Source organism: Actinia tenebrosa, unplaced genomic scaffold (genome assembly GCF_029948245.1).
Source record: "Actinia tenebrosa isolate PJP-AT-01 unplaced genomic scaffold, QUT_ActTen_1.0 PGA_scaffold11__36_contigs__length_13525064, whole genome shotgun sequence".
NCBI lineage: Eukaryota > Metazoa > Cnidaria > Anthozoa > Actiniaria > Actiniidae > Actinia > Actinia tenebrosa.
In genome coordinates, this window is record NW_028292571.1 from 7,947,599 (window position 1) to 7,973,605 (window position 26,007).

The 26,007-nt window shown below is 38.0% G+C and overlaps 3 protein-coding genes and 1 long non-coding RNA gene across 9 annotated transcripts in view; 3 read left to right on the forward strand and 1 right to left on the reverse strand.

Moving 5' to 3' along the window:
• LOC148912443 (uncharacterized) overlaps nt 1–26,007 on the forward strand; it is a 141,054-nt gene that overhangs the window by 47,931 nt on the left and 67,116 nt on the right. The window lies entirely within an intron of this gene.
• LOC116293316 (uncharacterized) lies at nt 4,537–5,881 on the forward strand. The gene is made up of 3 exons (XM_031700733.2): nt 4,537–4,775; nt 5,064–5,208; nt 5,742–5,881. The coding sequence occupies exons 1-3, from the start codon at nt 4,537–4,539 to the stop codon at nt 5,787–5,789; spliced, it is 432 nt and encodes a 143-aa protein (XP_031556593.2). The 3' UTR covers nt 5,790–5,881.
• On the reverse strand, nt 4,635–24,354 carry LOC148912446 (uncharacterized). 3 transcript variants are annotated; one of them, XR_016119258.1, is made up of 3 exons: nt 24,006–24,324; nt 14,480–15,595; nt 4,635–4,756 (listed from the first exon to the last, which is right to left on the reverse strand). It is a non-coding gene; the product is annotated as an uncharacterized LOC148912446 (long non-coding RNA). The 3 variants fall into 3 exon arrangements; XR_016119259.1 differs by lacking the exon at nt 4,635–4,756 and adding an exon at nt 5,798–5,932; XR_016119257.1 differs by lacking the exon at nt 4,635–4,756 and having other exon boundaries at nt 11,507–15,595; nt 24,006–24,354.
• Nucleotides 16,543–23,480, forward strand: LOC148912447 (uncharacterized). 2 transcript variants are annotated; one of them, XR_016119252.1, is made up of 2 exons: nt 16,543–23,330; nt 23,408–23,480. XR_016119252.1 is itself a non-coding variant. In XM_089027231.1 (2 exons), the coding sequence occupies exon 2, from the start codon at nt 17,212–17,214 to the stop codon at nt 22,954–22,956; it is 5,745 nt and encodes a 1,914-aa protein (XP_088883357.1). In that variant the 5' UTR covers nt 16,543–16,734; nt 16,812–17,211; the 3' UTR covers nt 22,957–23,480. The 2 variants fall into 2 exon arrangements, 1 of the variants encoding a protein (XP_088883357.1); XM_089027231.1 differs by having other exon boundaries at nt 16,543–16,734; nt 16,812–23,480.

Here is a 26,007-nt window from a genome sequence, read left to right on the forward strand (position 1 = left end):
TAAGCTTAATTTATTTTAATGCTGGAGGAAATATAACATGAAGAGCATATTACAACAAATATTCGTCCTCTGTTTAGCTTTGTAAATCATTAACAATTCGGTTGTTTTTAACCAACTATCATGTTTTTCGTTCAAGAAAAAATCAGCTTTGTTTGCCTCCTATCGCGGGTCCCATCGGCAAAACAAAGCTGAAGACTTTCATTCAATAATTTTATATCTTTCTACGGATAATTTATTTATATATTGAATGAAATGTAAAATTACACCAAACATTCAACTGTTTATTAAGTTGTTCGAGCCATGATTATACAAATGAGCTTAAATTTGTGTTGTTGAGAGATGATATTATATAAAGACCTTGTCTTTCACTTTATAACCAAGCTAAAAAATGTTCAAAAACATTTACAAATGCCAATTTACTGACAAAGAAATTAGTCTTTTTGTTTTTTGTATTATTTTCTATTTTGTCTCAGTTGTTCGTGTCAAGTTTATTACTGAATGTAAACTTTATTTCGAAAACTTTTGTCGTTCGTGATTTTCGTATCTTTCTCACACATGAAAACAGTCATGAAAACTGGTAAAATCGAATCTCAAAATTTAGTAAGCTTAGTTTTCAAGCTTCTCGAAAAGTAGTTAATTCTCATATGAAAGGAATAAAATTATTTCAATGAAGTAATAAAGAAAACTTTTTCCTTTTAACTGATGACACATTTAGTTTTAAATGTTCAGGGCCTTCATTTCTCAAGTTTAGTTAGTTGATGATCTCCAGGCAATTTTCTCTCTGATGCTACCAAAGCATTTGTTCGTTTTATTTTCATTGCGGTAAAAATACATTTAATATAAAAACATCAAAATTCTTATGGTTTTTCAAACATCGTTATGTGAAAGACGCAAGTAAGCTTTAGCTTTTTCTCACCTTAACCAGTTTTCAAGTCTGTTTTATAGTCCTGATTTGTCCCAAAAAAATCGGGAATCTCCAAAATCTCGATTTCAATGAAAGACATCCAAGGTAAATTTCACTAAACCTGATATTTTGTTGGATTGTCTGTAGTTATCTTTCGTTTTTTTAAAGTAAAATTAAACAGGAATTCAAAGCTTAGAAACGTCGGCCATTAGTGGAAAACTTTGTCGAAGTAATCTTCAAAGAACAAAAATAGCCCGTGGGGTGGCTGGTGGTGAGTTGTGTTCAAAATTCCTAAGTGGGATGAAAGTGGGATGGTATAATCGCGCATAACAAACAATGTAGTGCATTTTGATTCGATTTCAATGCATGGTTTTTATTATGGGATACGTTATCTTCATCTCGAATAAAAATAATTGAAGATTTTTTTCCCGATCTTATTTTTACCTTTCAGATTCATTCAAATTGGGCTCCCTGGCTCCCTAATTTCGTATCAGGAGCTCCGCTTTTAGGCAGTGCCTAAATATATATATTAATTGGGAACGCAACGTTGAAAACCGGATATAGTATAAAAGATAGTGCATAACTGTTTGGTTTACGAGTTAACTGTTTGGTTTATGAGTTTATCATTTACATTGTTCTCTTTTGTCCTTATTACGTTTTACTCTTTTTCTGTTTCACGGGTTAAGTGCTACCATCCCCTTTATCATCTTAGTCGTCGGTAGACTCCATTTTAAATGAGGATGATCATGAGTATGTACTGTTAGAGTATTCAGTTGGCACGCATTCCAGTATTTCCTGGATTACATGATTGTGATTTGATGTAATGCAGGCACGCATTCCAGCTATTATAAAAAAAACAATGGTCATTTCCGAGTCAGTAAACATCAGAAAAGCGAGTTCATACTCCTCGAGTTCGCGTCCATTGTTGTTTTTTAAGTCAACTGGCGTATGGGTTCGGGTAGTCTGCGTCACATCCGGAATTTTCTTCGTAAATACCGTCTGCGAGACACTGGTGAAAAACGCACTGCGCACGCTCGGAGATGGCGTAGCGTAACTAAGGGCAACTTATGTTTTTGATGCCGGTGTTTTGATTGTTTTACAAAATCGCAAAACTTAAGAAAAATGCTGAAAACTTAAGGTTGTCCTTTTCCAAATAGCAAGATAATTTCGATAGTGATACACTGCTGATTTATACAAAAAAACTTTTGTTTATACAAAGCAAAAATAATCTTTGAATGATGCCGCCAGTCGCGGCCCGACGTCGACATCCAGCATGGCTAATTTGCAGATAATCACATGGTCGGATTCTATGTAAAGAAATTCAAAAATATCTGTAAAATTCCAAAACGAATATTTAAAAAAAATAGCCCTGTCGGTTAAAATAAAACCTACTTTTAGATGTGATCAATTGTTATTGTCCGCCATTTTGTTTTTTTCTCCCAACGCATGCGCAGTGCGTTTTTCATCAGTGTCCGTCTGCGAAACATCGCCAGAAAGCTTGTTCTGGACCCCCCGCAAATTGCGCGATTATATATAATAGATTCTGATAGGCTGTTAGCCAAGCTCATTCTAACGTGAACTTCCATTGGATAACACTATCAAAGCGGATGTGAACAAGCAAAGCGTCCTAGTTTTCAAAATGATGAGGATTCCATCAAAGCATTCTTTGAAAAGGGAAAAGTGTTTGTAAACTTGCCAACGGGCTACGGAAAGTCGCTCGCTTTTCAGTGTTAACCGATCGTATCTGATGTTCTCTGTATGAAAGACCTCGTGGAAGTATCGTGGTTAGTAGTCGTAGACCAAGGTTATTCCCTAGGTAATTTAGGAATACGGTCAATGCATTGACGGCACACGTGTGAACTCGCTCGTCGTACTTCAAATTATAGTGTTTGCACTTCTAAAATAGGGTTGAATTTTTGTTTTCCATTTAAAAGAAAAACTTAATAATCTTTTGCGATGAATCGATGGCACAAAATTACAAACTTTTGGTGTTATTTTGAGAAGGGGAAAGATCATTCTACTTGAAGATTATCAAGGAAAACACAAAGCACTCACTCGTGTTACGATTTCACACTAAACATCCGGTGAGAATCACATTCGGTTTGATAGTGTTATCCCATGGGAGTTCACGTTAGAATAAGCATGCCTAACAGCCAATTAGAATCTATTATATATATAATCGCGTAATTTGCGGGGGGTCCAGAACAAGCTTTCTGGCGATGTTTCGCCGACGGTATTTACGAAGAAAACTCCGGATGTGACGCAGGCTAGGGTTCGGGTTGCAGTTTATTTATAAGCAAGGCTCGCTTCGTCTTTTTCATTTTTAAAAAATATATCCGAATAAAAGATATAAAAGATATGGTAATAATTCTTGGAGTCCTTTAGATTTGTAGTGTTTTTTTCGTTTTTTTTTTTTCTTTCTTGCATGCTAGAGTTCATTCAGTCAAACTGATGAATAGATAAATTATAACTATTTAGTTGATGTCACCAAAAATAGTAAAAGCGCGCCAAATAACTATCATGCTAATCCAGGGGTTTGATTTAGGTGACGTACACTATTCAACAGTTTGACTGAATGCACTCTAATTAGGGAAAACCGTAAAAGACGTTGGCCAATTGTTTAATTTCTTGCATCCGGTTATCTGTCAAATCAAAAGCGCAAACACAAGTATACACTGACAAGATTTAAGCTCCGCCGTTTGTTCTGCTTGGACGGCCTTTTGTAAGTTGCTTACGGCAAACATAAAATGTCCGTTTCACGGCCTTTGAAATATCATTTAAATTAGTGAAGATGACTCGGGTTTATGAGAACACTCTAAAGCGTGGGAAAACATTCAGCAGAACGATATTCAATGAACATCGTAGAGTTGGTTAGTCTCCCTCGCATCCGTTTTTAGTGTCGGTCGTCACGCAACGCTCCCTCCCCACTAAAAACGGATGCGAGGGAGACTAAGAGTTCGTGAGCTAACCGGAAAAATGCCATGTATGAAGTTATCCCAGAAGTTTAATATATATATATATATATATATAGTAAAGATTGGATTAAAGACGAGACATGTTCACTGTAACTCCGAGTTTCGTGCTTACGCACTCATCAGACAGACTTTAATGAGTCTTTAATGATTCATTAAAGTCTGTCTGATGAGTGCGTAAGCACGAAACTCGGAGTTACAGTGAACATGTCTCGTCTTTAATCCAATCTTTACTATATATATATTGCTCTGCATCCCTACGCATCGAGCACTGTTTCAACAGTATAGACCACATTACATACTTTGTTTTATATATATATATATATATATATATATATATATATATATATATATATATATATATGTATACCTACCCCAGAACATCCCATACATATTGATTTTATATAATTCCAGGTGTTTTCCTATGGAACGCATGACAGACCGCGACAGCAGAGTAAGAAATTGTGGTGTACCGCTTTGTGCCTTCCTCGGCAACAAGAGGGAAATGGTTGCCCACCACGAAGAAGACGTGAATCACAAAGCCTTATTAACAAAGGCACATCGTCAATTGGTGAACGACGTTAAAAACAAGGTATATTAAAATACTATGCTGCCTATCTATCTTATTATATCATTCAATTAGGCTAAATTGGTATTTATATGCCAGAAGAAGCCTCTAAAGAGTACGCAAAAGAGGTCGTTTGCGTGTGGTCGAAATATTGGAAGACAGAGAATTTCCAATCCCACGCCAGACGCGCCAGCTCCCGGGGAATCCCGCTAACGAGCGGGAACTTTAGGAAAAATGGCCATGTCTGGAGGTTGGTCTTCTTTACAGATGAACTTGAGATATGCCTCCAGCTTGTGTCTTCGCAAGAAGAACCTCAACACATAAAAGCAACGTAAGTGACCTTTGTATTACCTTCCTTATATGTTTTATTTATATGTGCAAAATATTATGCTTTTTTGGAGGGCGTTGGCCAGTAAGCATAATCGTCATTAATGTAAAAATCTTTAACACCATTTCTTTTGCCCGCATGAAAAATGATCGTCCCCTAGAATACAGTAAATCTTGTATGCATGCGAAAGAATGAAAACCCCCGAGCTCAAATTATTCTCAAGCCGAAAATTAATCTCAAATTATTCGGCATGCCCTTTCAAAAACTTCAACATTTTCTTTTTCATTTCAGGATCGCAGTTGAAGATTGTGGTTATTCTTTCCCATCAGTGATTTTGTACGAGCATCAGATGGTTGGCGGGAAACTCAATGATTCTACAAAGTGTCTCGAGGTGGAGGTTAAAGTCGTAGTCACTAGCTACGAATACCGGAAGCAGGTGAGCTGATTACAAAGGAATAACGATATTTTGAATACACTGTATTTATCCTAAAAAAAACCAACTGGATGTTTTTAGACAAAGGTGTTTATTTAATACTTTGAAAACTGCACCTTCTTTTGATTGATTGCAATTGTCATTTCAATATGGTACACTTAAGCAGGGCGCAGTTCGATACGACAATGCTATTTATCAATTAAAGAAATAGCTTTACAGTGAAGGGGGACATAAAAGAACCTTTTGAGTTATTCTTGTAAGAGGAGGGGATTGTCCCCCGGTTCAACAGCCTATTCCAATTTGGAGGCATAAACACTAATGTACTAACAAATCACTCATGATTGTAAGCTGCACGGCTGCTAATTGCGCCTTAATAGATGCAGCCCGTAAAGTCCTACACTGGTCATAAATGTAAAGCGTATTGAGACGTTGTATCAATGCGCTATATAAGTACCTCCTATTATTATTCTTATTATTAAAACTTGTGAAGTAATAAGTGTACCAAAATTTTTTGTTTGGTTTTTGTTTGGTCTTAGAAGACCGATAATGTCTGCAAACCGGCCCAACTTGAAGAACCCATCTAAAAATGGCCATATAAGGTAAGGTAAATATCAGAGTACTACGCGATAGTGTTAAGAGATAGCAACACTTTTTGTGTGCATTATTCACAGAACCGACAAAGTACTCGCTGCAATAGAGATGACCTCTGTAATAACTATCCAAATGCCTGTGATACAAAAAAAAAAAAAAAAAAAAAAAAAAAAAAAAAAAAAAAAAAGAAAGAAAAAAGAAAAATTTTTTTAAATCAACAAAAGATTGAGAATATTTTACGAAATTGCTATTATGATCATGACCTTTTTTTGTGAAGGGGTTCCAGTTGCTATAGTTATCTAAAAACACGGCATAAAAAATTTGTTAAAAACATTCTTCTCGTGTGCATAGTTTAACATTGCATGAGTATCAACTGTAGTACAGAAACCTCAAATAGAACCAGCAAGATTGGAAAAAGTCTTAATATATATTGATTTAAATATGGATTTGATGACAGTGAAATGACTTGCATAAAACAATATCCGATCATATTAACATACATTAATACTCTTTATATACCGGTAGTGAGACATAATTAAACTCTCCATGAAATATGGCATTTAAATCATGAAAGATGAATTGAAATAAGGTCAATGCTAAACATTTCATACAGTTTATGGTGCTTAACTATTTAACACATGAAGGTGTAAAACAATGTATTATGTTGCAAATACAAATTTTAACGAGCCAAAAGGAAAACTTCGTTGAAAGATGAGAAAACTTGGATTCATATATGCAAGCAAAATAACTTTTCTTAAGACTCCTTAAATATCAGTTTCAAGAACACCCTATTTTTTGCTGAAAATAATTCGGGACCCCCCATTTTCTCTTCCAACCCCCCCCCCCCCTCCCCCCGACTCAAATCATGACCGGTCCCTAACGGCAATGCTGACATACACTTATTTCAAAAAACATTATCGTCAAAGGCGATAGGCCATTCCGAGACGGAAATGGTTTATTTTTCGTCGACTACATAGAACATTGAATCAGTCTCAACGCTATTAAGGTCCATGTTCTTGACGAGAATAAGCAGAAGTCATTCAGCTATTCTTGGATCTTGGAACTTTGTGCCCAATACCAGTACCCAATACTGGTTTTTCCTTTTGATTCTAAGGGGTGCACCCCCCCTCCCGAGTTAATTAAAACAAAATCCTGGTTCCGCCCCTGGACTGAACGTATATGAAATGTTTCTACCCATAATCCTTGTCGGTCCCAGCTTTGTAGTTTTTCAGGTATGACTCAGTTAATTGAAAATCCAATATGTATATATCTCAACAACGACAAAAAAAAAAAAAAAAACTCTTGTCTACCCTTGTTATAAACATCACGATGAAGGTATTTAAAAAGAAATATACTGAGCGACATGTTTAGTGTTGAGTATATAACGTCACAGAACCTATAGAAACTCGTAAAAATATAATACTTCCCATTGGAATACAAAGAAAAAACTTTACGGGTAAGGAGTATTCAATGACCTTTAAGGTGGCTGGACCCCCCCCACGCTTGACCGCTACCTTCCACTTTTGGAACGCTGGTGCATAAACGTGTTTTATCCGATTGCCAATCTTTTCTGCACATATTCACATAAAGATGTTTTTAGTGAGATCTGACGTCATAACACGTGATTATGATGAAATATTTGTTTTCGTTTAGAAAATAATTTTAGCCTTGCAGAGCGTTCAACACTAAAATGCTTCGTACCACAATTATATACTGGATGCCTCCATTTGTGGGGATTTTCGAAAAAATCTATCTAGCTAATTATGAGATATTTGAGATTCTTTAAATATAGTGCATAATCTACTTCAAAACTAAACAATGGATTTCATATGGCCGAAATTAATATTTCAGAGCTATATATTCACAAAAGTCATTGCTCATTTAGTTTTACTCTGTATCTAGTTTTAAAAGGAACATTTTGAAGGTAATCGACTTATGCGATTTTGTGAAAACGTATAGTGCAGTAGACGGGGTAAACATTTGATGCGCACTGTTCATCGCAGTTTTCTAGTCAATCTTACTAGATCTTCCATTATTCTAAAATTCGCTGATCATTTCTCTCAAAACTACGTCAGTATACAAATTAGAACTTTAAACTAATATTACACAAAATTGCAAGACTATTGAACTCATTTAAAGCGATCTAAAGCGAACGAGAAATACAGAAAACATTGATCGTTTCCCAACGATTTGATGCTCTGGGAATTCTATTGTTTGCTAATGACCATAACACCAAATTCTTTCGCACCATGCACGGTCTGATCTCGCTTGGCCGCTTTCCGATTTACTCCCGAAGCATGGTAATACAGAGTTTTTTTATTCAAACGTGGGACGTTTGTCACAACTGTAATACAGAGTTGTAATACGTTTTCACAAAATCGCATAAGTCGATTACCTTCAAAATGTTCCTTTTAAAACTAGATACAGAGTTCACATATGGTTCACATATGATCGCAGACGATCGCAGACGATCGCAGAGGATCGCTGGCGATCGAGTGCGATTATATGTGAACAGCTCTGCGATCGTCTGAGATCGTCTGCGATCGCAGGAATAGAATCGGGTTCTATTCCTGCGATCGGTTGCGATTATATGTGAACAGAATTCTGCGATCGTGAGATTGAAAGGTGTCCCACAATGCTCAGTTTTCCATAAAACACGTGTATATTTTTGATTTTCACAAGCGAAAAAGCATCTCTTTTTAGTTTTTTTTTTTCAGATATAACTGTTTTAAAAGTATCAACACACGGTTATATATGCTAATTTACGTTTGTAAGCCATATAGGCAAGTAAACAACTGTCGTTTTGGGGTATATTTTAAGATTGCACGTCCTGTTCTTCATAGTGATGACTCCCCTGATGAAGTATTCACGATCATAAAGTCGAATGTTTCTTTTTTCATTTGCCAGCGATTATTTTCTTAAGTCTATGTTGAATCTGCATCGTACTTTGTTTTACTGCTGAATGATAATTCGCGGACTCAGGTGTCAACAAACCGCCGGCGATCGGCTGCGATCATATGTGAACAGTTCGATTTGAGATCCTCGGTTGAGTGGACTCTGCGATCGAGCGATCGAGAGCGATCGTCTGCGATCGTCTGCAATCATATGTGAACCGGGCTTAAAGCCTTACAAACGTAAATTAGCATATATAACCGTGTGTTGATACTTTTAAACCAGTTATATCTGGAAAAAAACTAAAAAGAAATGCTTTTTCGCTTGTGAAAATCAAAAATATACACGTGTTTTATGGAAAACTGAGCATTGTGGGACACCTTCCAATCTCACGATCGCAGAACTCTGTTCACATATAATCGCAAACGATCGCAACCGATCGCAGGAATAGAACCCGATTCTATTCCTGCGATCGTCTGCGATCGCGATCGCAGACGATCTCAGACGATCTCAGACGATCGCAGAGCTGTTCACATATAATCGCACTCGATCGCCAGCGATCCTCTGCGATCGTCTGCGATCATATGTGAACCAGGCTTAAAGAATCTCAAATATCTCATAATTAGCTAGATAGATTTTTTTCAAAAATCCCCACAAATGGAGGCATCCAGTATATAATTGTGGTACGAAGTATTTTAGTGTTGAACGCTCTGCAAGGCTAAAATTATTTTCTAAACGAAAACAAATATTTCATCATAACCACGTGTTATGACGTCCGATCTCACTAAAAACTGCATCAAACATTAATTCAATCTTTATGTGAATATGTGCAGAAAAGATTTGCAATCGGATAAAACACGTTTATGCACCAGCGTTCCAAAAACGGAAGGTAGCGGTCAAGCGTAAGGGGGTCCAGCCACCTTAAAAGAAAATTTCCTATTAGCTCGGCTATCACACACAGTAATTTACGCTATGATGCATATGCTCGAAATTATTTTTCATTTCGTTAATTGGTCCTTCTGCTTTCAAGAAAATATTGAGTTATCTTGAGAATTTCTAAAGACTGTTAAGCAAGAATGGTAGTTTTATAATTAGACAAATAGTTGACAGAAAGCATTGAAACGCTAAAAATATACAAAGCTTTTACGGCTTAGACAGAGTTTCGCTTCCGGCTAATTAAATATGCGTGAGCGTCGTTTTCATTTGAACAGAAAATTGGTAAGAGTATGATAAGTCACTATTCTCTTTAGAGTGCAAACAATTAATCCGTGAAACGCTAATTACTAAATAGTACAAAAAAGTGCTAATTAAACAATAGAAAACAATGGAATTTGCATGAAATTGTGCTATTAGTATTACTAAAGTTTCACGGTTATATTGTTTGCACTCTATGGAATTTGAGCACGAAAAGCCCAAAAAAACCCGAGTTTTTTTTCACATCAACGCTCATTTGCATGGTCTCGGCCTCTCATGGCATGCATTCTTTCACCTGCTTCCTATATAAGCGTTCCCGTTCTCTCTGGACTCGCACATTTTAGCTCGTTTGCGTTTTACGAGAAGTAAAGGAAAAAACTTTTAATTCTACACATCATTCATCGCTGCGCCGTGGGAGCTAAGACACGTTAATGAAAGGTACAGAGAAAGAAGAAAACTACGTCCCAAGTACCAGCTCAGCCAGTTCAGGCTACCGTACTAGCTGTTCTTCAGGCCGATCCGCCGCCTTTGAATCAACAACCTCAGCCAAAACCGCAACCACAGAATCAACTACTTCAAATTGGGCATGCCCAAGAAGCACAGAATCCCGTCCCCCCGCAACAAGCCGTTCAGGACGCTTTTGGCGGTCAACGCCGGAGTAGCAGGTAATACTTTTCGTCTGTGTTGTTCCTGTAACGTGCAGCTTTGGCGTTTGTACTTAATTGTATATAGTCGCTCACGGTTTCGTTTTCAATGTTGTTGCTTTTGCCATAATTCAGTACCGTGCGTAGGCGCTTATACGTTAGTCATTGATTTGGTAAAGTTCAGCAACTTGTTTAGTCGCTCAAAATACTCGTTAATTATTTGGCAAAGTTCAGCCACCTGTGAAGTTGGTCGCTCAAAATACTAATTAGGTATCTGATAAAGTTCAGCGGCGTGTAAGGTCGCTCAAAATACTCGTTAACTATTCGGCAAAGGCTCAGCGACGTGTGAAGTTGCTCAAAATACTAGTTAGGTATCTGGCAAAATTCAGCGACATGTGAGGTTGCTTAAAAAAAAAAAAAAAAGAAAGGAAAAAAAACCCGGCACCTATTTTTGTAATAGTTGGGGTTCCCTCCCACTTCCCCCTGCTAAGCCGCCTCGATGGGTCTATCTAAAAGCCTTGATTACTATGCCCCTGGACGAGGTATTTCGGGGCTGCTTCGCTTGAGGATGTTTCCCTTCTCTTATACACCTTTTCTCTATGCCTTGTTAAAATGTTTAACTCCGGTTTCCTATTTTCGTCAGCACTCCTCGCCTGGGGGCATGAAAACTTGTTCAGTAAATGTTTATTGGTATTACTGGAAGGGAGACACCCCAAGCGCAGCGTGCCGTTACCCCTACCCCTACCTATCCCTTAATAAAAGGCGTAACTCGTACTTATGTCAGTTGATTGTTCATTTTGGCTGTCGACTTCAAAGTTTGCACTATTTCGACAACCACACACACTGTACCATGGACAACACTGATAATGTTTCCTCAAAAAATCTCGTGTTTTATTTTAAAATAACACACAGTAGTTTTAATATTTCAGAATCTATATATAATTTATTTTAATGTTGAATGAAATATGAAAAGGAATAAATGATACACCAAATATTCGCGGTTTATTTAGGTTTTCCAGATAGTATAACCGTTACTATAAAAAGCTTACATTTGTGTTTTTAACCCTATCACTACTAGATCGAGGCTAAAAGGGTCAAACACAGGTTTTCCTGCAGCATAATTTATAGGGTGTTTTTATTTCTTAATATCAAAATGAAAAATATATGTCTTTAGGTGATGGGTAATTGAAATTATTTTTCATTAATAACTCCGTTTCTTATTCATATATAGTTGAAATGAGTGTAAACTTTATTTTTCACATATTTTGTCATTCTTTATTACTGGGTTTTTCCTCCTAATGAAAACAGATGAAAATTGGTAAAATCGAATCTCAAAATCTAGTAAGCTTTTAAGCTTCTGGAACAATAGTTGAGGCTTATATAAAGGCAGTGGCTATTTGAACAGTAACCGAAGGCTGACTTGCAATTTCTATTTGCATGGATATTTAAATAGCATGCGACTTTTGGAGGATTTTGGTTCTTCTCACTTAGAAAAAAATCAATTGCAAGCAAGATTTGAAACTGGCACCCTTGGCACTAAATGTTATTACAATGCCTATCCCAACCCCACTACTAAACCTAACCACTCAGTCACGAAATGGCTGGGATGCTTTTTTGTCATATTTAAAGTAATATCAAAATATTTGAATATCCGTATGAATAGAAATTGCAGGTCAGCGTACCATACGAATGGCCACTGTGTGATATAAAAGGACTAAATATATCTGAACAGACTCTCGAACCATGAACACTTCAGGGTTTTTTAAAACACTTTTGATTCATCCAATCAGAAGCCAATTTCTAACCAAATATTTTGTGCCATTCCAGAGTCTATTGTGTCATTTAAGTTTTTAAAAATTTACAATATAAAGTGTATCAATTAAGTGTATCAACAGGTACTTTGTACATGAACGATGTTTTTGTTTTATTTCTATAAATTATTGAGCATTTGCACTTTGTGCCACAGTTTTGCATACTGCTATGTTTTAATCTCTAGCAGTTCATTAGTTCACACAGATTGAGCTAAAAATATGACATCTAAAGATTTTCCACCGTTTGTTGTGATTAAATGGCACCTAAAAAATGTATGATTCCTTCATTTCTACGGACAGCTGTGATTTGATAGTTATGAAAAAATGTTAAAATCTTGAAGTGTTCATGGTTTGAAAGTCTGCGCAGTAAATGACTTGTTTGGTGTTGTTCAATGTCCAGGGCCTCACAAATTTGACTAGTTTAGCTGTAATAATCTCTAGTTAATATTCTATCTAGTGCTATCGAAGCATTAATTTGTTTTCTTTCATATTTGTGATAAAAATATGGCTCACATAAAAACATAAAACTAATCATTATGGATAAACAAACATCTATGTGAAAGAAGTAAAAGTAAGCTTATTTTTTTGCTCAACTCTAATTTTCTAAGTAGTGTTTAATAAAAGAGCAGAAGTATTTTATCAGGATTTAAAAACACAAGGCTTATTGAATGGCTTAAGAGACTCATGATGTATGTTCTCATATTGTACTGAAATGAACCAAGTTAGGAGACGAAAACCAAGTTTGATAGAGAAAATCCAAGTTAAAGTTTATGCAAATGAAGACGAATCTATATTGGATATATAAAACCTCCTTCATGGTCATGATTTCTATTGTGTTTCCTTCATGAATTATAAATGAGTTTTTGAAATTAATTTTATAACGCCTGAATTAAAGTGCTCTCAATTTTGTCCTGAAAAATTTGAAAATATCCAAAATTTGGATTTGAATTGAAGACATCCAAGGTAAATTTCATTAAACATGATATTGTATTGGATTATTTGTAGTTATTTTGTACAGTAGTTGCTTTTCAAGTAAAATTACCCAGCAATTGAGAACTTTAAAAAAATCAGCCATGGAAAACTTTGTTGAAGAATGTTTTTATCTCCTGGGCTGGTTGGTTGTGGGTTGTGTTCATGTGACAAAATTCAGGGGAGTGTACATAGTAAGGTTGAAAAAAAAGGTCAAAAACAAGATTCATGCCTCAATTGTGTCACTGGTTTTTATCATGGGACTTTATCTTGATCTCAAATTTTAAAAATGATTGAAGATTTAACTCGGTTTTTTTAACCTTTAAGCTTTAGGCAGTGCCTAAATTTATACAATAACATCTGTAGTTAATACTAACTATGGTAATACACCAAATTGAAAATGATGACCAACTTGAATAACCATCATCACTGACTGACTAGCCTCTTATTCACTGGAAACATAAAAGCACTTTCACATGAAAGAGAGGCTAGTCAGTTGCTAGTAAGTGTAGAACAATAGTCATTCAAATTGGTCACCATATTTTGATTTGGTGTATACTAACAACAGAACAAAGCTATGAGCAAAGAATGCTATGATAGGTGTGTGGCAGATGAAGCAGAGGAACCCAAAATATTTTGCCATTTAACTATTCCCTTCATGTAGAATCAATAACTCATATGACTACTCAGATTGTTAAGTGAGGGATAGAGTGCTCACACTAAATCTGTGAAACAAATACTAATTTTTAGCACTAAATAGTGATAATTAAATAATAGAAAACAAAGGATTCTGTATGAAATAGTACTAATTAGTACTATTTAATGTTCACGGCTTTAGTGCGTGCACTCTATTTAACAATTATTCGCTGAAGGCGAAGAGAATATTGGGGAATAATAACCAAAACGAAGTTAAGGTTATTTTTCCTGATATTCACTGAGCCTGAGGTGAATAATTGTTTCAGTATAAATACACAGGTGATTCTTTCAAAAAGGGGGAAAAAAGAAGACAAAAGACACATTTTCCCGGTAACCGCCATTTTGCATTATCGCTGGAGGTGATTATCGTGTGATAATCTGAGTTTCTTGACCAATCAGCATGCGAGATTTTCAATGATCACCTGTGTATTTATACTAAATGCACTTAAAGAATGGAATGCAAATTATACCTCTTACCTTTCTATTGTTGGTCTTAATTGCAAAGTTAAGAACTCTCAGTTGTTAAGCTTGGCTATGGTAGCCTGTCACTTTGACGTATTTCATGTTTTTTGTCCCTGGAACACTCATAAACTCTTGTATTTCATAGAGAGAAATAGCAAAGTTTTCGTACTGTTCAGACAGTTTAAAGTAATTTTCTCTGAAGTCATATTCAGTGTCAGCAATCTCCCGCAGTTAATTGCAATATGCAAAGGTGTTTGACCTAATGCACTCATACAGTTGAGGTCAATTCCATTAAATTCTGAAATAAATTTTTGAACTTCTCTTTACATTGTTATTCTCCTCAGCAAGCATGAATTCCTTTTCTGCATCTGATAAGAGAGATCCAGGAGATGGGGTAACTGTATCTGTTTGCACTGTTTTTCCCCGCACAATCGGTTCTTCTACTGTAATGTTCTGCATGTCAAACCAACTAGTTTCATTAATTTGAAGATACAAATCTCTTCTTCAGAATTCAAAACTTCCAACAACCATACATCAACCTCCATGGCTATTCATCTAGATATCCATCAGTATCCATTGCTATCCATGAGTATCCATAAGTATCCATAGGTATCCATCAGTATACATAGGTGTTTATTGCTAACCATGAGTATCTGTGAAGATCCATTATCATCCATCAGTATCCATAGGTAAAATCATGGCTATCCATAGGTATCCATCATAACTATGCATTAGTATCCAAGGCTATCCATTAGTATTCAGAGGTATCCATAGGTATACATCTGCCTCCATGGCTATTCATAGATATCCATCAGTATCCATTGCTATCCATGAATATCCATAAGTATCCATAGGTATCCATCAGTATACATAGGTATTTATTGCTAACCATGAGTATCTGTGAAGATCCATTATTATCCATCAGTATTCATAGGTAAAATCATGGCTATCCATAGGTATCCATCATAACTATGCATTAGTATCCATAGGTATCCATGGCTATCCATTAGTATTCAGAGGTATCCATAGGTACCCATGGCTATCCATATGATTGTCAGTATCCATAGGTATTTGTCAGTAGCCATAGGTATTCATTAGTATCCATAGGTATACATAGGTATCCATAGCTTACTGAATTTATAATGAGATAAATGTTAGACATTCAAAGGCTTCAAATACAGTAAACACCCGCACATAAGAACCTAAAATTTAAGAACCTGTTAGCTTAAAATTATGAAATTATGATCCATTTTTATAAGAACCTATTTACCCTAAGATTTGAAACAGGTTCTTAATTTTTAAAAATGAACCATAAAAATCTCCAGGAAAATATGAAACACGACTCTATTGAGAAACAATTTTAAATTAGTTTTTAGTAGTCTATGAAAACCATGTAAATTGTCATAAAATTAGGTTCATGCAGCTTATATTATAAGTTGTTGTGTCTCTTTGATGTCATTTCTTCACTAGTAAATCACCCATTTGTCCAAGTTCAATTCAAACTCAAATCTTAAAGGGGTCATACAAGGCCTGTTTTTACATTGAATTTATCAACATTCCATAACTGGACCAGTTGATTGGTGTTGTATCTTCCATATAATTTTTTAAAATTTTCCATATTTTTTAAAGTTCAAAAATTGACGGAGTTCTGCAGTCATTTGCTGCGACTAACCAGGGATAATGTATGATGCATCAATGAGGTCTGGACATGTTTTCTTTGCTCTTCGTTTTATTAAGTATTTTTGGCTTGAGTCGAAGGATTTTCAATAGGCATTTTGTACAAGAATATGAACAACGTGAGTGGAAACACATTGGCCAGGTCAAAACTGGAGTTTCGCCTATATGACACTTTGGTCAAATATAGAAATCATAAATCTGCGAAGCTATCTGAGTACATGGGGAGTACAGCAATTAACCGAGAAATCAAAACTCATGAAATTCAAGGAATACAATTCGAAAAACACCCAGATAGTTTAATAATTTAGCACCGTTGTGAACTACAGAATCAGGCGATAAAGACATGTAAGTTTATGAAGGATCGAGCGGTCAAATATAGAAATCATAAATCTGCGTGTTAACTAGTTAATCTTTTACAAAGTTTTTTATTATATGATTAAGTGACTCGATACCTCAGTCAATCAATCTATGACACGTGCTTTTTCAGTAGTATCATATAGCTTTCTCGACGCTAACTACACCGTATTATCAGTCTTCAATCTATCAAAATTCTACCTTCTTTCTCAATCTTTATCCTATCCACGTACATCAAAGTAAGTGAATTTATTGATCTTGTAATAGCTAGCATAATTGATCTTAAATTAATGTTGTGTTTTAACCTGTATTTCAGTTCGAACCAGTTTCTTAGTTTCTTAAGATCGTAACAATATCTACCGTCAATAAATCTACTCTAGTCACTGCAACTGCGTTCGAATGGTGTACTCTATGGTTATCTACTAAAGGCTATCTTCTATCAGTGGTTGTAGACTACATTTAGTTCGAATTTGGTACGTATAGCTGTGTTATTTACGACTGTACATTGCTGTATAACTTCTACTTCGCCGTACTTGATTTCGTTGGAATGATCGGAATGCTGTATGGTTCAAAGGAACATTGATAACCGCATGGTCAAAGGAATGATCGGAATTCAATAATCTGCCAATCCAATAATGGAAGAACTGTGACAACTGAAACGAGCTAGGAGCGCCGCCAAAGGGCTTATTACAAAAACACAAAATGAAATCAAAGAAATGCTACTCAGCGTCGACAATTTAGAATCCATAAAATTGAAAATTCCCGAACTGGATGACGCGATGGACAATTTTCGAACTGCTCACGAAACTTACCACGCCAATCTGTCTGACGAATGCGATATAGAAGAATCCCATGAATACTTCGAAGCAGAGATGACAAGAGTTTGCGATTTAAAACGAAGAATAGACTCTATAGCCACAGCATCAGAGTTGGAGAAGAAGTCATGCGATCCAAAGGTCGATGACGACAACGCCAGTGTCACGTCTCATCGCAGCTCACGTTCGTCAAGGGCAAATATCGCCGCACGAAAGGCAGCGTTGAAAGTTCAAGTGACGCTTCTTAAAAAACGACAAGCACTTCAAGAAGAAGAACTGCGTTTGAAACAGAAAATGGAACAATTGGAACTGGAAACAGAAATAGCAAAGGCCACCGCCGAAGAAAATGCCTACGAAGGTGAGAGCAGTTACGAGACAGTTTCCAATGAATCGAGCGGCGAAGAAACAGACGAGGACAGTACGGAAGAAAACGGAGATTTTAAAAGGCCTAAGACACCATTAACACCACCACCGATGCTCAACTTACCAGCCGACCTTAAAATATCAATCAACGAGAAGAAGACAGAGGACTTGAAGAAGGACATCAAGATAAAATCGGAAAACGAAGAAGCTATTCTTAGCGCGATGGCGGCCCAGAGAATGCAAGCTCAACAAATAGAGAGCCTACTGGTTCAGCAACAGCGACACACCCTTGCCTTGATGCTACCTCAGCCTGAGGTACCAACCTTTGACGGAAATCCGATAGAATATTGCAGCTTCGTCCGAGCCTTTGAGAATATCATCGAGTCCAAAACGGAGAGCGACAATGCAAGATTGTACTATCTTGTACAATATACAGCTGGAGACGTACAGGAGCTGATGCGGAGTTGCCTTTCAATGCCCCCCGCAGAAGGCTATCGCGAAGCCCGAAAACTTCTTAAGCAAAGATACGGCCAAAGCTACAAAATAGCAGCATCGTATGTTGGTAGACTAACCGAAGGCAACCCGATAAAGACCGAATCTGGCGAAGCACTGCGTAAGTTCTCAACCCTTCTCACGAGCTGCAGGAACACCCTAAGAGAGATTGGATTTTCGAGTAAAATAGAAAACCCGGACACGCTGAAGCGCATTGTGGACAAGCTGCCATACGGGTTACGCCTGAAGTGGCGCGACATCGCAGATAGGATCACCGAAAGGGACGGAAGAGAAATTACCATTGACGATGTAGCCGCATTCGTGGAGGATCGCGCGAGAATTGCAGCCCATCCAATATTCGGTGACATGTCAAACAACAGCAACCTGAATACAAACAAGCCAAGAAGTTACAACGAACGAAACACTAGGAGAACAATGTCGTTCGCAACTCAAGTCGACCCGAGAACATCTCCAAACAGCAATAACAAGAACAGCGAATGTCTCAATACTACGACGTCTCGGAGACTTCCAGAATGCCCGTCATGCAGCAATAATCACTGGCTTTCTCAGTGCTCCGTCTTCAGAGGAATGAGCTTAGAAGAAAGACACAAACTTGTTCGCAACAAGAGATTGTGTGACAACTGTCTTACCAATGGTCACGTAGCTAATTCTTGTTCAAAGGCAAGCTTTTGCAAGGTGGATGGATGCACACAAAAACATTCGACCTTTCTTCACCCAAAGTCGAGTACAGCTAAAGAATCCAAACAAGATGGCGAGGCAACAAGCAGTGATTCGAAACAAACCACCAACCAAAGTTCCTCCCAGGTTCGAAACGGCTATGTCAAGAGTCACCCAACAGTCCCGACCCGGAAGATAATAGCCTTGCCTATAGTTCCTGTGAAGGTCAAGGCAAGAGACTCCAACAAGGTAGTACAAACGTACGCGTTCCTGGATGGGGGATCAAATACCACCTTTTGCACAGAAAGACTCAAACACATGCTCAATGCCCAAGGAAAGGAAACCACTTTATCTATCACGACGATAGAGAAGGTCAACAGCAAAACTGAGACAACAGTTCTTGGCCTAGAGGTATCAGCCCTGGATGGTACTGGCCATCTAGAAATTCCTACCGTATTCTCCATTGCGAATCTTCCTGTCTCGACAGAAAGTATGGCTAGTCAAGTAGATGTAAACAGTTGGCAACACTTCAAAGGTCTTAGTATACCAAGCATCAATGCAGAGGTCGACTTACTGATTGGCAGCGACGTTCCCAGAGCCCTGCAACCGGAGGAAATCAGAGCAGGATTAGAAGGAGAACCATACGCAATGAAGACCATTCTAGGATGGGCGGTTGTCGGACCACTGAAAAATGGAGCCCACGAATTCCACATGTCGAACTTTGTTCAATCTGAAGCAAATCTCGAACATCAATTTAAGAGTTTCTGCAATATGGAGTTCAACGACTCACAATACGACAACAAGAGAACTATGTCAATGGAAGACAGGCGAGCTCTAAAGATCATGGAGGAAACTATTTGTCGTAAAGATGGGCATTACGAGTTGGCGCTGCCTTGGAAGAATGACGCGCCCTCTCTTGAAAACAACAGATGCCTTGCTATGCACCGTCTTCTGCTCCTGAAGAAACGACTCGGGAAGGACCCCAAGCTACACGAGATGTATTCAAGATTCATCGACAATCTGCTCGAGAAAGACTACGCCAGAAAGGTCACTGACTGTTACGTCGCCACGAATGTTACCTGGTATCTGCCTCACCACCCTGTGTTCCATCCAAAAAAACCCGACAAGGTCCGCGTCGTATATGACTGCTCAGCTAAGCATAAAGGCAAAGCATTGAACGATGAGCTTCTACAGGGGCCGGACCTTAACAACTCTCTGATTGGGGTGCTTACGAGATTCCGCGAGGAACCAATTGCCCTCATGTCAGACATTGAATCAATGTTCTATCAGGTACGAGTACCGGAAGGAGATCGTGACGCTCTACGATTTCTATGGTTTAAGGATGGAGATCTCGAAGGTGAAATAGAAGAGTTCCAGATGAATGTCCATCTGTTCGGAGGAACTTCATCGCCTAGTTGCGCAACGTTTGCTCTACGCAAGACAGCTGACGACTACTCAGGAGAATTCAGTACACAGGCAATCGAGACAGTTAAGAGAAATTTCTACGTCGACGATTGCCTCAAGTCTGTGGCTACCGAGAAAGCTGCAGTTCATCTCGCTAAAGAGCTGCGTGATCTATTGGCAAAGGGAGGCTTTCGTTTGACAAAGTGGATGTCAAACTCCGCTGCGGTTCTCTCGACAATCCCAGAACAGGAAAGAGCGCCTTCTACGAAGACTCTGGACTTCGATTCTACATGCATTGAGAGAGCTCTTGGCGTTCAGTGGAAAGTCTCATCCGACACCTTTGGATTCGCTATCGTTATCAAGGACAGACCCGCCACCAGACGAGGTATACTTTCGGTAGTCAGTTCGATTTACGACCCGCTGGGATTCGTTGCTCCATATACGCTACCGGCTAAGCTGCTGCTCCAAGACCTGTGCCGCCAAAGACTAGGGTGGGATGATCCTATGACAGAGGCAGACCTTCAACGCTGGCAGAGCTGGTTGCAAGATTTACCACATCTGGAAAGCTTAGCTATCCGTCGTTGCTTCAAACCAGACGGATTCGGTGAAGTCTCATCAAGCCAATTGCACCACTTCTCTGACGCTTCTCAACTAGGCTATGGAGCAGTAACATACCTCAGACTAGTCAATCGAGAAGGGAGAATTCACTGTTCTTTCGTCAATGGCAAGTCGAGGCTAGCACCCCTCAAACCAGTTACCATACCGAGGTTGGAGTTGTCTGCGGCTGTTCTCTCCACTAGACTCGATCAGATGTCTCTCAAAGAGCTTTCCATCCCAGTGCTAGAAGATTCGAGATTTTGGACCGACAGCACATGCGTACTTGCATACATCGAGAATGAGGACAAACGATTCCATACGTTTGTAGCAAACAGAGTGACTGCAATACGCGAGAAGTCAACAAGGACTCAATGGTCGTATGTCGACACAAGGTCCAACCCTGCAGACGATGCGTCAAGAGGTTTGTCGCCTAAAGCGGCCTTAGGAGATAACCGCTGGCTGAATGGTCCAGGCTTCCTTTGGAATTCAGAAGAGAACTGGCCTCGACGTCCTGCTGTGAAACTGGAAGATAACGACCCAGAAGTGAAGAGGGAAGCAGTAGTCAACGTTATCTCCACAGCGGAAATGAACGGGGATATGGTAAAGCGCTTCGAACGGTTCTCCAGTTGGACCCGCCTGCGCAAGTCCGTTGCCTGGATGTTGCGGTTGAAGTCAAATCTCCGTAACCTGTGCCGCAAGCGTCGGGCTCAAGAGACTGTCAACACTTCGAACAAGCTGGATCCGATAACAGTGGACGAGATGAATGCGGCAGAAAGGGAAATCCTCAAGTTAGTGCAGAAGTCGGCCTTTCCCGAAGAGGTTGTCGCTCTATCTTCACGTAATTCCACAGTGTTGCAGTCAAGTTCTATCTACAACCTCAGTCCTCAGCTGATTGATGGCCTGATATGTGTAGGAGGTCGTCTGGCGAACGCACCGATAGACGAAGATCACAAGCACCAAATTATTCTCCCTAGCAAGCAGCATGTCACCGAGCTGTTGATTAGACACCACCACGTTACTAATGGTCACTGTGGCGCAGAGCATGTTTTATCTCATCTAAGACAAAGATACTGGATTGTCAAGGCCCGAGCAGCGGTGCGCCGTGCCATCGGTACATGCTTCTTTTGCAGAAAGAATCACGGCAAACCACAGCAGCAAAAAATGGCGGACCTGCCAAGAGACCGCGTGACTCCGGATAATCCACCGTTCACATCCGTCGGGATTGACTTCTTTGGACCGTTCTTGGTACGTCGTGGAAGAACAACAGTAAAGAGATACGGCGTGATCTTCACTTGTCTTACCGTACGAGCTGTTCATATAGAAATTTCACACAGCCTAGATACAGATTCCTTTATAAACACGCTAAGGCGATTTATCGCAAGAAGAGGCCCACCTAAAGAAATTAGGACGGATAATGGGACGAACTTCGTCGGGGGCGAAAGGGAACTTCGCGAATCGATCCAATCAATGAATCAGCAAGCCATCCACGACGCGCTTCTAGCAAAGAATGTAAAGTGGACATTCAATCCACCTTCAGGCTCGCACCATGGCGGTGTGTGGGAGCGATGTATCAGATCGACCAGGAAGATTCTCCAAGGACTTTTAAAACAACAAACCATCTGCGACGAAACGTTATCCACCCTGATGTGCGAAGTAGAAATGATCATGAACAGCCGCCCACTTACAAAGGTTTCTGAAGACCCGCGAGACCTTGAAGCTCTGACTCCCAACCATCTGCTACTGCTACGTCCAGGTTCGACCATTCCCCCAGGTATTTTTGCAAAGGAAGACGTCTACAGTCGGCGAAGGTGGCGACAGGTGCAGTACCTAGCCGACGTTTTTTGGAGGAGGTGGGTGAAAGAGTACCTGCCCAGTCTACAAGCCCGCCAAAAGTGGATCAAAAAGCAACGGAATCTGCAACCCAACGACGTCGTGATGATCGTTGATGATACCACACAGCGATTTTCATGGCCACTAGGCAGAGTACTAGAAGTTTACCAGAATAGTGTGGATGGCTTAGTACGGTCCGCTAAAATAAGGACGAAGACATCGACGCTTGTACGTCCAGTCAGTAAGATTGTACTTCTGGAGGAAGCAGATGTTGCAGCCTAAACAAAGGACTCTACGATATACTATTGTGCAATGCACGAGGGACACTAACTTTGAACTCTTAGTTTATTACATACCATTTACGATTATTATTGTTACCGTTCAGTTTTCTTGTCCTCCGGCCTTTATCCTTATAGTTTATTGTAAAGGCAGTACTTAGCGCCTTTAAGGGGCCGGAATGTTAACTAGTTAATCTTTTACAAAGTTTTTTATTATATGATTAAGTGACTCGATACCTCAGTCAATCAATCTATGACACGTGCTTTTTCAGTAGTATCATATAGCTTTCTCGACGCTAACTACACCGTATTATCAGTCTTCAATCTATCAAAATTCTACCTTCTTTCTCAATCTTTATCCTATCCACGTACATCAAAGTAAGTGAATTTATTGATCTTGTAATAGCTAGCATAATTGATCTTAAATTAATGTTGTGTTTTAACCTGTATTTCAGTTCGAACCAGTTTCTTAGTTTCTTAAGATCGTAACAATATCTACCGTCAATAAATCTACTCTAGTCACTGCAACTGCGTTCGAATGGTGTACTCTATGGTTATCTACTAAAGGCTATCTTCTATCAGTGGTTGTAGACTACACTGCGAAGCTATCTAAGTACATGAGGAGTACAGCAATTAACCGAGAAATCAAAACTCATGAAATTCAAGGAATTCAATTCGAAAAACACCCAGATAGTTTAATAATATAGTACCGTTGTGAACTACAGAATCAGGCGATAAAGATATGTAGGTTGATGAAGGATCGAGCGGGCAAATATAGAAATCATAAATCTGCGAAGCTATCTGAGTACATGAGGAGTACAGCAATTAACCGAGAAATCAAAACTCATGAAATTCAAGGAATACAATTCGAAAAACACCCAGATAGTTTAATAATTTAGTACCGTTGTGAACTACAGAATCAGGCGATAAAGATATGTAAGCTTATGAAGGATCGAGCGGGAAACAAGCGAGTTATGAGCGTTTCTAGTATTGTAGAATCAGGAATTTAATCCTACGGGTCCTACACGAGGAGCGAGCAATTATAACACTTACGATTTTCTGTGTATCCAGTTGACAAAACACAATAAAAGAATCGTTGTAGCCCAATAATAATAGCTCCGTATTGTTTCTCTTTGAGCTTAAAACTATCTTCAAAGCCATTTTATTGAGAGCAACGGGTATTCATAACGGCTTCAGCACATAACAGTCCGCCATTTTGTTTTTTTCGTTTGTTAGTGCATAACTTCCGGTTTAAATTTGATAATGCGCATGTGCGAAAAAGCAGGAATGTGGCTTCCGGTCATTGGAGTGTTTGATACTCCATTTTATTTCGTCGAACATGCGCAGTGAGAAATGAAGGGCCTGGGTACGAGATTGACTTTTTATGATGAAAAAATTGCCAAATATTCCACTGCAGCGGTTCGTAATCGTGTACTGCAGATGTTCGATGAAATGAATAAAAAGGGAAAATGAAATATGGAATTTGAAAAAATGGGAAATGTTAGATGGGAAATAAAAATATTGGGAATGAAAAATAGAAAATTAAAAATGTGAGATAAAAAAATGGCAAATGGTAAAATAAAAAATGAAATATAGGAAATGAAAAATTGGGAAACCAACAAATGGGTAATGAAAAAATGGGAAATGTAAAAATGGGAAATATATGAATTGAAAAAATGGGAAATGAAAAAATTGGATGTAAAAAATGGTAAATTAAAAAATGGGAAACGAAAAAATGAGAAATGAAGAAATGGGAAATGCAAAAATGCGAATAAAAAAAAGGGGAAATGAAAAAATTGGAACTGAAAAAATGGGAAATGCAAGATGGGAAATGAAAAGACGGGAAATATATGAAATGAAAAAGCGGGATGTGAAGAAATGAGAAAATGGGAATAAAGAAATGGGAAATGAAAAATGGGAAATGAAAAATGGGAAATGAAAAAATTGGAAATGAAAAAATGGTAAATGCAAGATGTGAAATAAAAAGACGGGAAATATATGAAATGAAAAAACGGGAAGTGCAAAAATGAGAAATGAGGAAATGGGAATGAAGAAATGGGAAATGAAAAATGGGAAATGAAAAATGGGAAATGAAAAATGGGAAATGAAAAATGGGAAATGAAAAATGGGAAATGAAAAATGGGAAATGAAAAAATGGGAAATGAAAAATGGGAAATGAAAAATGGGAAATAAAAAAATGGGAAATGAAAAATATGAAAAACTGGAAAATGAAAAACGAAAAAAGGAAATGACAAAGGAATATAGCAAGAAAAATAAAAAAGTACAAGAAACGATACATCAGAATTAGCAATTTTTTAGGTCTTCCAATAGTATATCAATATCTTTTCAAGTTAACTCAATCTAACTGAATGATTACGTTGTGATATAGTGTTTATACTCATAAACGAGAGCGCGCGCAGTAAACTAGCGCGAGCTGTAAAGTATAAGAAGAAAGGAAATTTACATTATCACTGTTCTAGGGATCTTCATAAAGTTCCATTCTGTTTTGTTAGTTATTATTTTATCTTATTCTTCTCTGCTATTTTTAACAGACACGGTTATTTGTCTTAACATTGCATCACCCTGAAAAGATCTTGTCTTATTTTTAATTAAAGGAAGTTGGATTCGGCTGCTTAATACGATGAAAAATATCTTATAACTAATAATTCACTTCAAAAAACGGCACTCCTAAAAAACATAACATAAATCAATTAGAATGTTTTCTTTCTGTCATAACGAACAATAAAAACCACATCAAAACAACTTTACGCAATACCATTTATAATTTTAAATTTCTTTACTATAAAAACTTGAAAGCAAAAAAAAAAAAAAACAATATGCATATAATAAACTGAAAATTGACATAAATGAAAAAATGTTTTTAAGAAAATGAAAAAGAACGAGTATTTTACTTAACCTTTTCAAAAGAGTAAGATACATTAAAGTGCATTTTATCTAACTTTCTAAAAACGTCACAAATCAACTACAATTTAGATTTGCACAGGATTAATTGATTTTGACCATTACGACAATATAAAAACAAAAAAAGCCCTTA

Coding starts and splice junctions, on each gene's coding strand:
- LOC116293316 (XM_031700733.2), top strand. CDS start 4,537: ATGCCAGAAGAAGCCTCTAAAGAGTACGCAAAAGAGGTCGTTTGCGTG. Junction 4,776..5,063: donor CCTCAACACATAAAAGCAAC/GTAAGTGACCTT, acceptor TTTTCATTTCAG/GATCGCAGTTGAAGATTGTG. Junction 5,209..5,741: donor GCTACGAATACCGGAAGCAG/GTGAGCTGATTA, acceptor GTTTGGTCTTAG/AAGACCGATAATGTCTGCAA.
- LOC148912447 (XM_089027231.1), top strand. CDS start 17,212: ATGCTACTCAGCGTCGACAATTTAGAATCCATAAAATTGAAAATTCCC.